Source organism: Aedes aegypti, chromosome 1, assembly GCF_002204515.2.
Source record: "Aedes aegypti strain LVP_AGWG chromosome 1, AaegL5.0 Primary Assembly, whole genome shotgun sequence".
Classification (NCBI taxonomy): Eukaryota; Metazoa; Arthropoda; class Insecta; order Diptera; family Culicidae; genus Aedes; species Aedes aegypti.
In genome coordinates this window covers 267,156,382-267,169,500 of record NC_035107.1, presented here as the reverse complement: position 1 = coordinate 267,169,500, position 13,119 = coordinate 267,156,382, and the positions used below count along the sequence as shown (strand labels likewise).

General features: G+C 40.3%; 1 protein-coding gene across 2 annotated transcripts in view; it reads right to left on the bottom strand.

Annotated features, from left to right (window-relative positions):
• LOC5568915 (GATA-binding factor C) overlaps positions 1-13,119 on the bottom strand; it is a 62,110-nt gene that overhangs the window by 15,288 nt on the left and 33,703 nt on the right. For both annotated transcript variants that reach the window (XM_021837729.1, XM_021837730.1), the window contains exons 3-4: positions 7,534-7,685; positions 6,459-6,593 (exon numbers count right to left, since the gene is read on the bottom strand). In XM_021837729.1, the coding sequence (XP_021693421.1) occupies positions 6,459-6,593; positions 7,534-7,685 (287 nt within the window). The remainder of the gene's footprint in view (positions 1-6,458; positions 6,594-7,533; positions 7,686-13,119) is intronic.

Below are 13,119 nucleotides of genomic sequence, written 5' to 3'. Positions count from 1 at the left end.
CTGAAGCATAAATAGCCTTTTGAGTGAAATTTCATTCCAGCAAACGTTGCAGACATTAGAAATAACTAATCTTGTGTTTAGATTTATCAGCAACTTTGGAAAATACTGCTCTCCCGACTGAGGTTTTTAATAACAGTTTATTGTAGCCATAAAACCAGCGGGCTGCATTTGACGTTTCGTGACAGCGGAATCTGGGCTGCATATGACGTTGATATTTTTCCTCTTCGCGAGTCTCTCCCAGGTTTTGATTATGACAAAGACCCTTAGTAATTTACATAAGTAAATGGAGTATCGTTTTGATTCGTACCGATATTATTGATCCTATGATGCAACCAGAATTAAATCGGAGTACATGCCTTGGGATCTACATATATCAAGTGTGCGATAGAATAAGGGCATAATAACCTGATCTATTTCTCTTTATTTATCCTTTTTTTCTGTAAGTAAAGGTGACAAGATGCAAGTTTGTCAGCATTTTTTCATCTTACGATATAAGGTTGATTGCTGACAAGCGGTATGAAGAAACTTGTTAAACTTGTATCTTGTCACCTTTATTCACAAAAGTGAGGATCGATAAAGAGAAATCGATCATGCGACTTATGCCCTTATTCTAGTACACGCTTGATATAAGGCCGCACGGGACGTCATTATAATCAACCTATCCGTTTTTGGGGAATCTCAAGTACCACTCCATTTATCGATGAGAAAAATGAATCACTGTTATTCTATATATGAAGTGCACAACACATTAATTTTTTTGCTTCATTGGTTCACTAAAACTCAAGATTTGCAAATTTTAAGTTTTTCTGAATATTAAATGGGTTGTGCAAAGCATATATACTGCCCATAAAATCATAACTGTCCCATATGGATTTTCGAGCCAAAACCTGCCTTCGTCGCATCGTTCATGTTTTAATATATACTTTACTTTGCATATCAAAATTACCACACTTTGTTTGAAAATGTTGCGGAAAACAATACAGATGGTGCAGTCCCATATTGGAAAATAAAGGTGATGATAATTGTTAGCATGAGACAAAAGAGAGGGATAATAACACGTTCTCTCGTGTTACCTCAATCCTTCATATAAGTATATTGAGTTTATATTTTATTTGTGCTCCTAACTATTCATAGAAGTAAGCGAAATATTGTGCTTATTTGTACCGATGCACTTGATCCTCCAAAAATAAGTTTATTGAACACTATAATCTGTAGATCTTTACCTTCAAGAATCCGTCATTGTAATCATCGTCATTATCGAAACTTAAAAAGCAGTCTTTCTGTTCAAAACTGTAATTTATGTTATGGAAATGTGTTTATTGTGTTTAGGTTTCAAGAAAGAATACTTTTCTAGCAAACTTTCTTAATTTTGAACAATAGATTAATAGGTCGTGGAGACAATTTTTTGCCTGTCTAGTGTCAGTAGTAACCTGAGGGGTGCGGTCTCGAGCATTTTGATCATTCAATTTAAACAACTTTTTTTACACCAGTGCTGACCGTTGTTTGTTTGCTTGTCTCACAGGAAACCATTTTTAAGGTGCACACTCAAAATACTTCATACAAAGCTTCTACAGTTTGATGCAGGCAAGGAATCAGTTGAATCAGATAGTTTCTGATCGTACTTTAGTTAGAAATATGTTTCACAAAAGTTCTGACAAAATACGCATAAATAAAACTAAGTAAAACTGTTCTTCAACAGTCGATGGTTTTTATGTCACATAAAATATGTAACATTTTTAGCGTGATGAAGTAATGACCGCTCACTTTTAGGCATACGCGGATCATTTTGATGAAAATTTTGGCTTGACAGCAGCCTGACTGCTTGTTGATATCTAGTTCGCACCCCCAGGTAGTAACCAATGGGGCTCTGCACAAAAATCAATCCCTCTCTTTCATGCTTGCATGAATTTAATAAACAACAAGGCCAGTAAACGTCAAAATCCTATACAAAATCAAAACAGTGCAGAGCCAAATACTTCAGCATCTAAGTAGTCGTTCAAAACCAGCACGTTCAGCAATGGGGCTCTACTCAAAAGTCTTCCTCTCTCTTTCACTCTTACATAGAATTTGTAAACAACAAGGCCAGTAAACGTCAAAATTCCATACAAAATCAAAGCAGTGCAGAGCCCTATAACTTGTCGTTTCGATTGTGTTGTTCACACGTGGCCCTATGTTAGTTTTCAACTTCTGTTCATTTATCCCATGCTCGCTTGCGATTCTATCCATCAGGTTGGGTAACGGTCGTATTTTGGACCCCCTAAGGAAGTGATTTTAGTTTTTTGTCCCAAATAATTAATTGTACAGCCAATAACCAAGTCAAAAAACATGCCAAAATGTAGAGAAAATCTTCTGCTACGAGATAAAAATGTCCATACGGTCATGTAGGATCCAAAAAAAGGTCGACAATAATTGAATTGTGAAGCACTGTTTTTAATTATTTGGGACACACCAATACATTTTGGACCCTTAAAGTTGTATAATATACTTGCCCATAGTCTAATCAATCGATTGAGAATGGAAAACCAATGAAAATCTACGCTTCTAGTTCAGAAATTTGAACAATTACTGACGGCTTAAATTTCAGTGTGTAACGTGTTGTAACGGTTGCATGGATGAACCGATTGAATTAAATTAATTTTTAGATAAAATAAACACATTTTCTATGTACAAACGGTTGATGCAAGTGCGGAATAGTCCTATCTTTCCAAATGGTATGCGAATTGAGTTGGTCTTTCGACTTAAACTGGGGAATTTGCAGGAAAATGGCCCATGGGGTCCAAAATATATTGGTTACCCTACCCTTTCATCACTTTCCTTACTCCCCTCAACTTTGATTAGCATCGCGTTCACCGAAAAAAGTCAATAAAATGCTCTTTGTAATAAATTCAGCTTGACATTGAGTTGTTCAAGAATAATCAAGCAAGCGAGATCTTTTTTCGTATCGCGTCGCCGGAGTGCTTTAATTTAGTCTACGCGTCTTTTGCTTGGTAGTGGTCGTGAATAACCAAGCAAGCGAGACCGTTTTTCGTTTTCGGATCTCCGTACTGCTTTTTTTCGGTCTGCGCGTCTTTTGCTTGGTAGTGGTTCATGCATAACTAAGCAAGCGAGACCGTTTTTTGCTTGAAGATCGCCGGATTCCTTTTCTTTCTTTCGCTCATCGCGTCTTTTGCGTAGTAGAGACCGTTTCTCGTTTCCGGATCACCGGACTGCTTTTTTCGGTCTGCGTGTCTTTTGCTTGGTAGTCGAAAGCGAATCGTGAATAAGCAAGCAAGTGATTTTTTTTTTCGGTTTGCGCGTAATTTGGTCCACGAAATCAACAGTTTGGAAGTTGTACTCCAAAAACTGCCAAACTAAAAACAAAAATCGGTGACATCATTCATGGATTACATCTGATTGAATTGCTTTAAATGAATGTTGGGCCTGGTAGTCCCAGGGCACCTGAATAAAGTGATCTGAACAGGGAGCTTGGGGCTGCCTCCTTCCTATTGTTAACATTTAGTGGATTGAAGGCAGGCTCTTCGACCCCATCTGTTGAGAGTATTCTGACAATCGACAGCTACATATAACAAATTTTCGTGAAAACTTTCTTCGGAAGGAGAATTTTTTCCCTTTACGTGGGTTTCGTGCAAATGTCTCTGCTTGCAGATCCGCACATCCATTTTTGGCTCTTCATACAGGAGACTGACTGCTCACAAACAACTGTACAATCGTGATTAAATCGCATTTCTGATTATTCCTGTTCTATAAGCAGATGTCTTGCAACAATAGATGTTAGAACCAAATCATCATCATCATCACTACTTTCAGTTGGACAATGCCATGTTGTTATGACACCAACATTTTTCAAACATCTTTTTCAAGCTGTTCCTGGGCTTGAAAATTGTTAATAATCTGTACATTTTTAGTAATGACGTTTGTGATGAAAAGTAAAACAGAAATTTGGGTCCCCGAAATACTACTGCGGAAGAATTCTCATAAAATATTGGAACAGAGCTTCACAGTTCAGGACAAATGTTACGTGAGGAACATCTACCTGTGGCTTCACCGTTATAGAAATTCCTTAAATTTTGTAAAATGACAATGAAATTCCTGAGTAATTATACAGAACAATAGAGTCGTATATAGAATATATAAAATATAATATTTTGTGAAGTGAATTCTGAGTGGATTCTGATATGAATCATGAAAGGATTTTGGAGTTAACCCTGAGAGGAATCTGATGAAAATATTTGGAGGATTCTCATCAGGATGTGGGATTCTCATCATAATTCTGACTTATTCTGAGGATCCTGATTCTTGAAAGGATTTTGATGACAGAGAAGATTCTTATGATAATCCATAAAGGAATCGGATGAGAATATTGAAACCATTCTTATGAGTATCCTGAGAGGTTTCTGATGATAATTCCGAGTGAGCTCTAATATCAAGAAACCTCTGTAGTAGTCCTTCATGTTCAATGTTATCTTTTCGGTACTAGGATAGAATAACCCAGCTTTGAAATATTAAGAACTTGGAAGAATGCCTTCTCACAGCCGTTTCCGGATGATTGAAAATTTGAAATTTGAGTAATCATTAACGCTTCTTAATCTACAAAAGTCTCCATTTTAGATTCAAGTAATCTGATAGATCTGACAAAATTGCTGAATACTTAAAGAAGCTCGGTGCATACTTTGAGACATTCAATCATCTTTGTAACTAAATGATTTATCACTTAAAACAAACAATACATATTTAAAATGTGCTACAAAAGTTTTGAAATATGCAATAAAAGCCTTAATGCATACGATATGCGATGAATGCGTTAAAGGTTTGATAAAGGTAAGATTTATTCATGATGAAGACCAATTCAAATGCTTCCTGTATGAGCCAGCTTCAATTAATTTAACTATTGATCATGAATTTTTCAATTATTCAAAAGGTTTCAAAGACTTGTTTAACCTCATTTTACGAAGTCTATTTTTACTTAAGTTCATTCAATCGATAAATTTCTCAGCTCCAGGGATAGTTTTCAAGTGATAAGTTACTTGAAAACTATCACTGAAGCAGGGAAATTTATCGATAAAATGAATTTACGTAAAAATAGACTTCGTAAATTGAGGTTAGATAAATGTTTGAAACCTTTCGGTCTACCAAATATCTCATTAAGTATTCAAGAAGGCTGCTTAACCTAAGGAAACCTTGTGTTCTAAAACAAATTCTGAAGTGTCAAGTGTTAGTGATCAGAGATAAAATTTATCAGATTTTTTATTTTAAAATTATGATTAATTTGCTCTAACGATGAAGACGATTATAAGTTCGGCTTGCGGAGAAGATGGATCGAAGCCACATCTCGAATCGCTAGAAATACAAGTCTATAAGAGTAAAAGATTGCGCTGAAAATCAGATCTGAAGATTGTTCGTCACTAGCGAGTAACTAATGATCAAATTTTCACCAGTAAGGGATGTTTCGTTAAACAGATGGATGCTCTTGAAAGTTCAAGGTTTGGCCTCGTGCATGTGCATCTTAATCATTTATCGTGAATAATGTTCATCAATTCTGAGTGTTTTTCTTATTTGTTGCATACTTCAGGGAGTTTTGTGCATACTTTAAGGTGCGTTAAGGCAGTTAATCATAGGTTTATCTTTGAACAATAATCAAATGCCTAGGAGTATACATTGAAGGCCTTGAAGTATGCCATTAGTGCGTCATAAACTTGGTAATGGTTAGTTTTATTCTTGTTCAAAGATCAATTCAAAAGCTTCCAGCTTGAGTCAGCTGCAAATAAACCCACTTACTCTTGACTTATTTGAAGATCTGCTTAAGAGCTATCCCAGCAGAGAAATTCATCAATAAAATATACAAAAACGAAAACAATGATTTTGTCATAGATAAAAAAAACTGGTTGACTTTGTTTGCCAGGTGACGCTATAAATTCCTGTCTCTAGGCACAGAATGGCGATGCCACATTCCAAACAACCATTCCCCAAACAGCTGCACAACCCACCTGAAGCGAAATTGCTCCGAACAGCAATTGCTGATTTGAATCATCAACGTCCACAGGCTAATGAGTGTGCGCAGCGCGCTTGCTCACTCACTCACAGCTGCACTTCGAACGACCTTCGTCAACACAAAATCCGCTAATGGCGAAATATTTCGAGGACGCTCCGCGGAAGATATCGCGACGACGATCACCGGCCCGAACCAGATCCCGTCCCCGCAGTTGAAGAATGTAACTCAACTAGGGTTGATGCACCGGTAATTGTCATAGAACCAGTATTCGTCACCCTCGGTTATATACTGGTTTATGAAGCAAATTGGCATAATCAGTTGTTTTTATTGAAAGCTTCCATTTAACATATTGACAGTATTCGAAAATATTAGAATTGATCTTATAAAAAATCTTAGCGTGGCGAATACTGGCGCACCTACCCTACCCACGACCAACATTAAACGGGGCATATCGAAAACGCATACTCACATTATGCAACTTGTAGTACAATCCACAGGCATTGCAAACTGGTTCTCCGCTTTGGTTCCTCCTCCACAGCGAAGTGGTTGTCGTTTTGCAGTTGGCGCAAGATGTTCCCGCCCGCCGGGCAGCACTCTGCTGGGACTGTCGTCGTCGTCGTCAAGAAAACAAAAAAGAAAAGAAGAAAATACAGACAAGTGAGACAATTTTAATTACATTTTGGTCGCGTAAAAAGTGCACCACTCGCACTCGGTTCTCGGGGATTGGAGATTCGCGTTCAAGTACTGTTTTGTAAGGTTAGGCACACGAGACTTCCCTTGACGGCTTTCCAATTCTCACCGGATCAGACATTCCATAGTGTAGAGAGCCCAGCCAGCAGACATTCACATAGGGGGGTGAAACCGAGCAGCATCTCGTGTCAAGTGGCGGTTTTCTGGCCGAAAGTCACGTACCTTCCCACTTGTAGGGCTGATTGTGGGAAACGGTGCGCGTTCGATGGAACATTTCTCACACATGGCTTTGGGTGGAGAGTTCAGCAGCTGCGCGATATCGAGGTTCATAAATTTAACGCTTTTATTTTTGCACAAAAATGTTGGGACCGGCTGCTAACGAGACTTCCGCAATGCTTGTCTACGAACTTTCGGCGCAATAACGATAATCGAACAGCCTAAATACGCGTTTAGATTATCTAAATCGAGTGTTTGTCACTGTCAATCAACTTTTTCAAAAGATTTATTACACGGGATTAGACGAAATCCCTGTCGGGGTTTTGACGGAAACCCCTGTCCAAGATTCGACAGAATCCTTGCCCATGAAATATCCTGGTATTATACTGAATCATTGCTCGGGATTCGAAGGAAGAAGTGTCTAAGACTCTTAAGTATACCGAGTCGTTCCTTTTTGATCGAATTCTATGGAATTCCGTCTGGCTCTAGCTGCATGAATGCAATCTACGATTAGGAAATTCACTCAAGTCGTTCGACTTCTACCCCCCTTTTCCGGGCATCCCTAGGGCCCCTCCCCGAAAGCCAAAAACGCAAATCTCCATTCCCGCGTCTCTCTACGCTATGCGTCGCATACTTACGGTAACTGGTTTCCGCTTCGGTTTGATCAACGGCCGGTTCTGGCCGTTCATCTTGTAGTACAGCCCGCAGGCATTGCACAGGTAGTGACCGGTGGCGTCCCGTCGCCATAGGGGCGTCGAGGTGGCACCGCAGTTGACGCACTCTCGGCCTTCTGCGGAAAGAGAGAGAGAGAGAGAAAAACATAAATACGAAACAGGTCAATTTAGGGTGCGCAGAGGTGGCGTTAGATTTTGGGCAAGAAATTGCACAATTCGATAATGGGTCAAGGTCGACAGCATTAGAACGACGACGACAGTGATGCGATGTGAAGGTTACAATTGTGAGTACAAGAATGTGGTGTTACAACAGTTAAGGCGTTCAGGTGTGGTTTTAAACGAGATAGAAGTTAAATCAGAGCTTGATTAGATTATGAAGTAGGATGATACATTTATCTTTTAAGATCAATAACAAGATTGTAGTTCACGAGGGTAGGTTATGATACAAATATCTATTTTGTAATCAAATCTTACGATGTGTCATCAAGTGGAATCGTGGACAGTGATTCTGTCGAATCCCAGACAAGGAATCCGTAGAATCCCGTACAGGGATTTGATCGAATCCCAGATAGGGATTACGTCGAATTCCGGAATGGAATCTCGTCGAATTCTGGGCAGGGATTTCGTTCAATCCCGCACGGAGACTCCATCGAATCCTGGACAGAGATTTCCTTGGTTCCATCGAAACCTGAAGAGGGATTCCGTCGAATCCCAGACAGGGAGTCCATAGTATATCGGGCAAGGATTTCATTGAATCACAGACAGGGTTTTTGTCCAATCCCAGACAAGAATACTGACCTATCCCGGTCAGGGATTCCATCAAATCCCGGGTAGGGACTCCGTCGAATTCCACATAGAGATTCCGTTGAATCCCGGAAGAAGATTCTGTCGAATCCTGGACAGAGATTTCGTAGAATCCTTGACAGCGATTCCATCAGGAGTCCATCGAATCTCGGACAAGGATTTCATTGAATCACATACAAGGATTCTGTCCAATCCCAGACAGGGATTGTGTCAAACCCCGGTAAAAGGTTCCATTGAACAACGGATTGACACCAATCAATATTCAGGGATTCCATCGTATCATAGACAAGTCGAGAGGGATATCGTTAAACCGCATACAGAGATTTTGCCGCATTCCGTCCAGAGATTCTGTCAAATTGAAATTCCGCACAGGTATTATATCGAATTGCTTACACGGATACTGTCCAATCTCATATAGATATTCCGTCGAAAGCCGGACAAGGTTCCGTTAAATTTAGCACAAGGATTCTGTCCAATCCCATAAAGGGATTCTGTTGAATCCCAGACAGGGATTTTTTGATATGGATTCCATTGAATTCCGGACATATGCACCTTTGAGTACTGAATCTTCACAGCTTCGCATAACGTAAACTCGCACCGAAGATTTTTGTAAAGAGCATCGTGTTGCGTTATGGATGGCATGATGGCTCAGCAAAGGTAATGCGCCGAACACCTACCCTAGGAAACCTCAGAGATTTCAGAGTACTCAAAAGCAACTATTTTTGCGTTTCTGAAGGCCATAAACGTGAAAAATACTGATATTATCGGCATGTATGAAGACAGCATCTGCTATGATGACAGAGGGCCAGATGGGCTTGTCAAAATAATTGGGCTTAAAGTCTACTCCAGTGCTGAAGTACGCAGCACCTCTGGATGTTTATAGAGATAATGCAGTAGGGATGTCCTCTTTAAGGAAATTGTCTTGGGGCTGGTTTAAATGAGTGAATATGATGCCAACTTGACATGATCTGAGTTACCTTCTGATGTGTTTGGTTGTAAAGATCAACCTTTGTTCAATGCTGATGCCTTTTCTATGAAGGGAGGAGGCATTCTTCTAAAGGGAAGATGTTTCCGGGTCCAGAAGAAGTTGCTGCTCTGCTATTTCATAGGTAGAAGATGTAGATTTTTATTCGATTCAATAGAAATATGCTTTTATAGTATTTATTGGACATTAGCAAGCTACTGTTGCCGTTGATTTCAAAGAAAAAAAATATGTGAGTCGTTTCGCACCTAGCTAGATGAAGCTTTTATTTGATTCTGGCTCTTAGAACTAGTTCAAATACTCAAAGTTCCATAGCTGAGAAAAATCTTCGGATATAATGGATTTAGCTGTTGTCAACTTCAAGTGAAAGCTTCTGATAATTTTCAATGGTAGGCCTTTCAATTTCAGATAGCAGCTGCATGTGAGTATTTCCAATACTAAATTTTCCAAACATAGTCCATTACCAATTTCAAGTAGAAGCTGTTAACGATTCCCAACGAGAGCAGCTGATTAAAACAGGCTTAAAAGGGCTTGAAAAGTTGTTACGGATTATAATAATACTATCGATTAGAGCATGAAGTGTAAGTAGATCCAACGGAAGTTGTCTCTTATTCCAGAAACATTCGTGACCTTCTTTCGGGTTGCTTCTCTAGAAGCTATGAAGCTCTAGATGCTTCGAAAAGTTCTGTATGAGCTTTGGAAAGTTTTTCCAGAAGCTTTGAAAGCATCCCCAGAGGCTTTCTAAGGCATTTCCTGAGGTTTCTGCTCTGAAAGTATCTCCAAATGCTTCGGAAAACTACTCCAGAAGGTTTAGAAAGCTTGTCGTTAACCTTAAAAAAACTTCTCCAGAAGCTTTGGAGAGGTTTGGAAGGTTTGGAAAGCTTTTCCAGAAGATTCGGAAAGCATCTCCAGAAGCTTGGGAAAGCTTCTCCAGAAGCTTGGGAAAGCTTCTCCAGAAGCATTGGAAAGCTTCTCCTGAAGCTTCAGAAAGCTTCTCCTAAAGCATCGGAAAGCTTCTCCAGAAGCTTCGGAAAGCTTCGGAAAGCTTCTCCAGAAGCTTCGGAAAGCTTCTCCAGAAGCTTCGGAAAGCTTCTCCAGAAGCTTCGGAAAGCTTCTCCAGAAGCTTCGGAAAGCTTCTCCAGAAGCTTCGGAAAGCTTCTCCAGAAGCTTCGGAAAGCTTCTCCAGAAGCTTCGGAAAGCTTCTCCTGAAGCTTCAAAAAGCTTCTTCAGTAGATTCAGAAAGCTTCTCCAGATGTTTTGAAAAGCTTCTGCAGATGTTTCGGAAACCTTCCCTAGAAGCTGTGGAAAGCTAATCCAGAAGATTTGGAAAGCTTCTCCGGAAGCTTCGGAAAGCTTCTCCATACGCTTCGGAAAGCTTCTCCAAAAGCTTCGGAAAGCTTCTCCAGAAGCTTCGGAAAGTTTCTCTAGAAGATTCGGAAAACTTCTCCTAAAGCTTCAGAAAGCTTCTCCTGAAGCTTTAGGAAGCTTCTCCTGAAGCATCAATCATCTTCGGTAAGTTCTTCCGGAAGCTTCTTCAGAAGCTTCGGAAAGCTTCTCCAGATGCTTCGGAAAGCTTCTCCCGAGGCATCGGAAAGCATATCCAGAAAGCTTCTCCTGAAGCTTCAGAAAGCTTCTCCTGAAACTTCAGAAAGCTTCTCCTGAAGCATTGGAAAGCTTCTCCTGAAGCTTCAGAAAGCTTCTCCTAAAGATTCAGAAAGCTTCAGAAAGCTTCTCCTGAAGCTTCAGAATGCTTCAGAAAGCTTCTCCTGAAGCTTCAGAAAGCTTCAGAAAGCTTCTCCTGAAGCTTCAGAAAGCTTCAAAAAGGTTCTCCAGAAGCTTCAGAAAACATCTCCTGAAGCTTCAGAAAGCTGCGGAATGCTTCTCCAGAAGCTGCGGAAAGCTTTTCCAGAAGCTGCGGAAAGCTTCTCCAGAATTTTCATAAAACTTCTTCAGAAGCTTCGGAAACCTTCTTCAAAAGCTTCGGTAAGCTTCTCTTGAAGCTTCGAAAAGCTTCTCCAGAAGCTTCGAAAAGCTTCTCCAGAAGCTTCGGAAAGCTTCTCCAGAAGCTTTGGAAAGCTTCTCCAGAAACTCCGAAAAGAAGCTTCTCCAGAAGCTTCGATAAATTTTTACAGAAGCTTCTCCGGAAGCTTCGGAAAGTTGCTCCAGAAGCTCTAAAAAGCTTCTTCACAAGCTTCGAAAAGCTTCTTTAGAAGCTTCGTAATGCTTTTCTAGAAGCACCGAAAAACTTCATTAGGAGCTTCGGAAAGCTTCTTCGGAAGTTTCGGGAAATTGCTCCAGAAGCTTCGGAAAGCTTTTCCAGAAGCTTCGGAAAGCTTCTCCAGAAGTTTTGGGAAAGCTTTCTCCAGGAGCTTCGGAAAGCTTTCCAAAAGATTCGAAAAGTTTCTGGAGCAGCTTCTCGATAGGCTAAGTTTACGAGGGCATCTCTAGAAGCTTCGGAAAGCTTCTCCAGAAGCTTTGGGGAGCTTCTCGAAAAGCTTTGGAAAGTTTATCCAGAAGCTTTGGAAAGCTTCGTAAGTTTCTCCAAAAGCTTCGATAAGCTTCCCCGGAAGCTTCGGTAAGTTTTCTCAGAAGCTGCGGAAAGCTTCTCCAGAAGTTTAGGAAAGCTTCTCCAGATGCTTTGGAAAGCTTCTCCAGAAGCTTTGGATAGCTTCTCCAGAAGCTCCAGAAAATTTCTCTATAAGCTTTGAAAAGTATCTCCAGATGCTTCAGAGAGCTTCTTCAGAAGAATCGGGAAGCATCTCAAAGTGATTCGGAAAGCTGCTCCAGAAAAATAGGAAAGCTTCGAAAAGCTTCGGAAAGCATCTCTAGAAGCTACAAATTGAAGCTTCTTCAAATAGCTTCTCCAGATGCTATGAAAAGCTTCTTTAGAAGCTTCGAAAAGCTTCTCCGAATCTTTGGAAAGCTTCTCCACAATCTTCGGAAAGCGTTGGAATCTTCTCCAGAAGCTTTGGAAAGCTTCTCTTGAAGCTTTAGAAACTTCGGAAAGCTTATCAAGAAACTTTGAAAACCTTCGGAAAGTTTTTCCAGAAACTCGGGAAATCATCTCCAAAAGCTTTGGAAAGCTTCATCAAAATTTGTACCTGGGAGACCTGAATAGTAAAACGCGGCCCACCGAAACGTCGTAGACACGTTTCCATCGCATTTGTGACCACTCATTCGCGTCAGGTGCAAGCATTACGACATCGACTGCACGTGTGCCACTGCAGTTGGCGCTCGGCTCGGTGTATGATACAACCACTCAGACAACCGGTATATTCGGGTAAGTACCTACTCTGTAAAGCAAGATCGGTGCTGAAAGCTGAAAAGCAACTAACTAACAACTACTGGGGCGTGTTGACCCTCGGAAAATCTATTTGCCTGAGCACGTTTCACAACAAAGATTCACGAGTGTAGTGTTACATATTTGGTTGCATTTGACACACAGATATAGACACGATGTGCGTTAAATAATAACGGTAAATAACTGATTGGATAACGAAATTATAGGGTGAAATAAATGAAAGAACTACAAATGCTTACTGCTAGCTTGTACGACTTGTAATACAGCACTGTTCGGAGAACTCTACAAATGAGAACTTAAAAAAGACACTGACACGTTAATGCTTCCAGTAGGCATTTATGCCCTTTAAAGGAAGCACCACACTAGACAACGGACTAGCATGCAACGCCCAGTGGCACAGTCGGAAAACATTTCTCACGAAAAGTTTACCAGCCTGAGGCGGGAATCGAACCCACACTCCTTA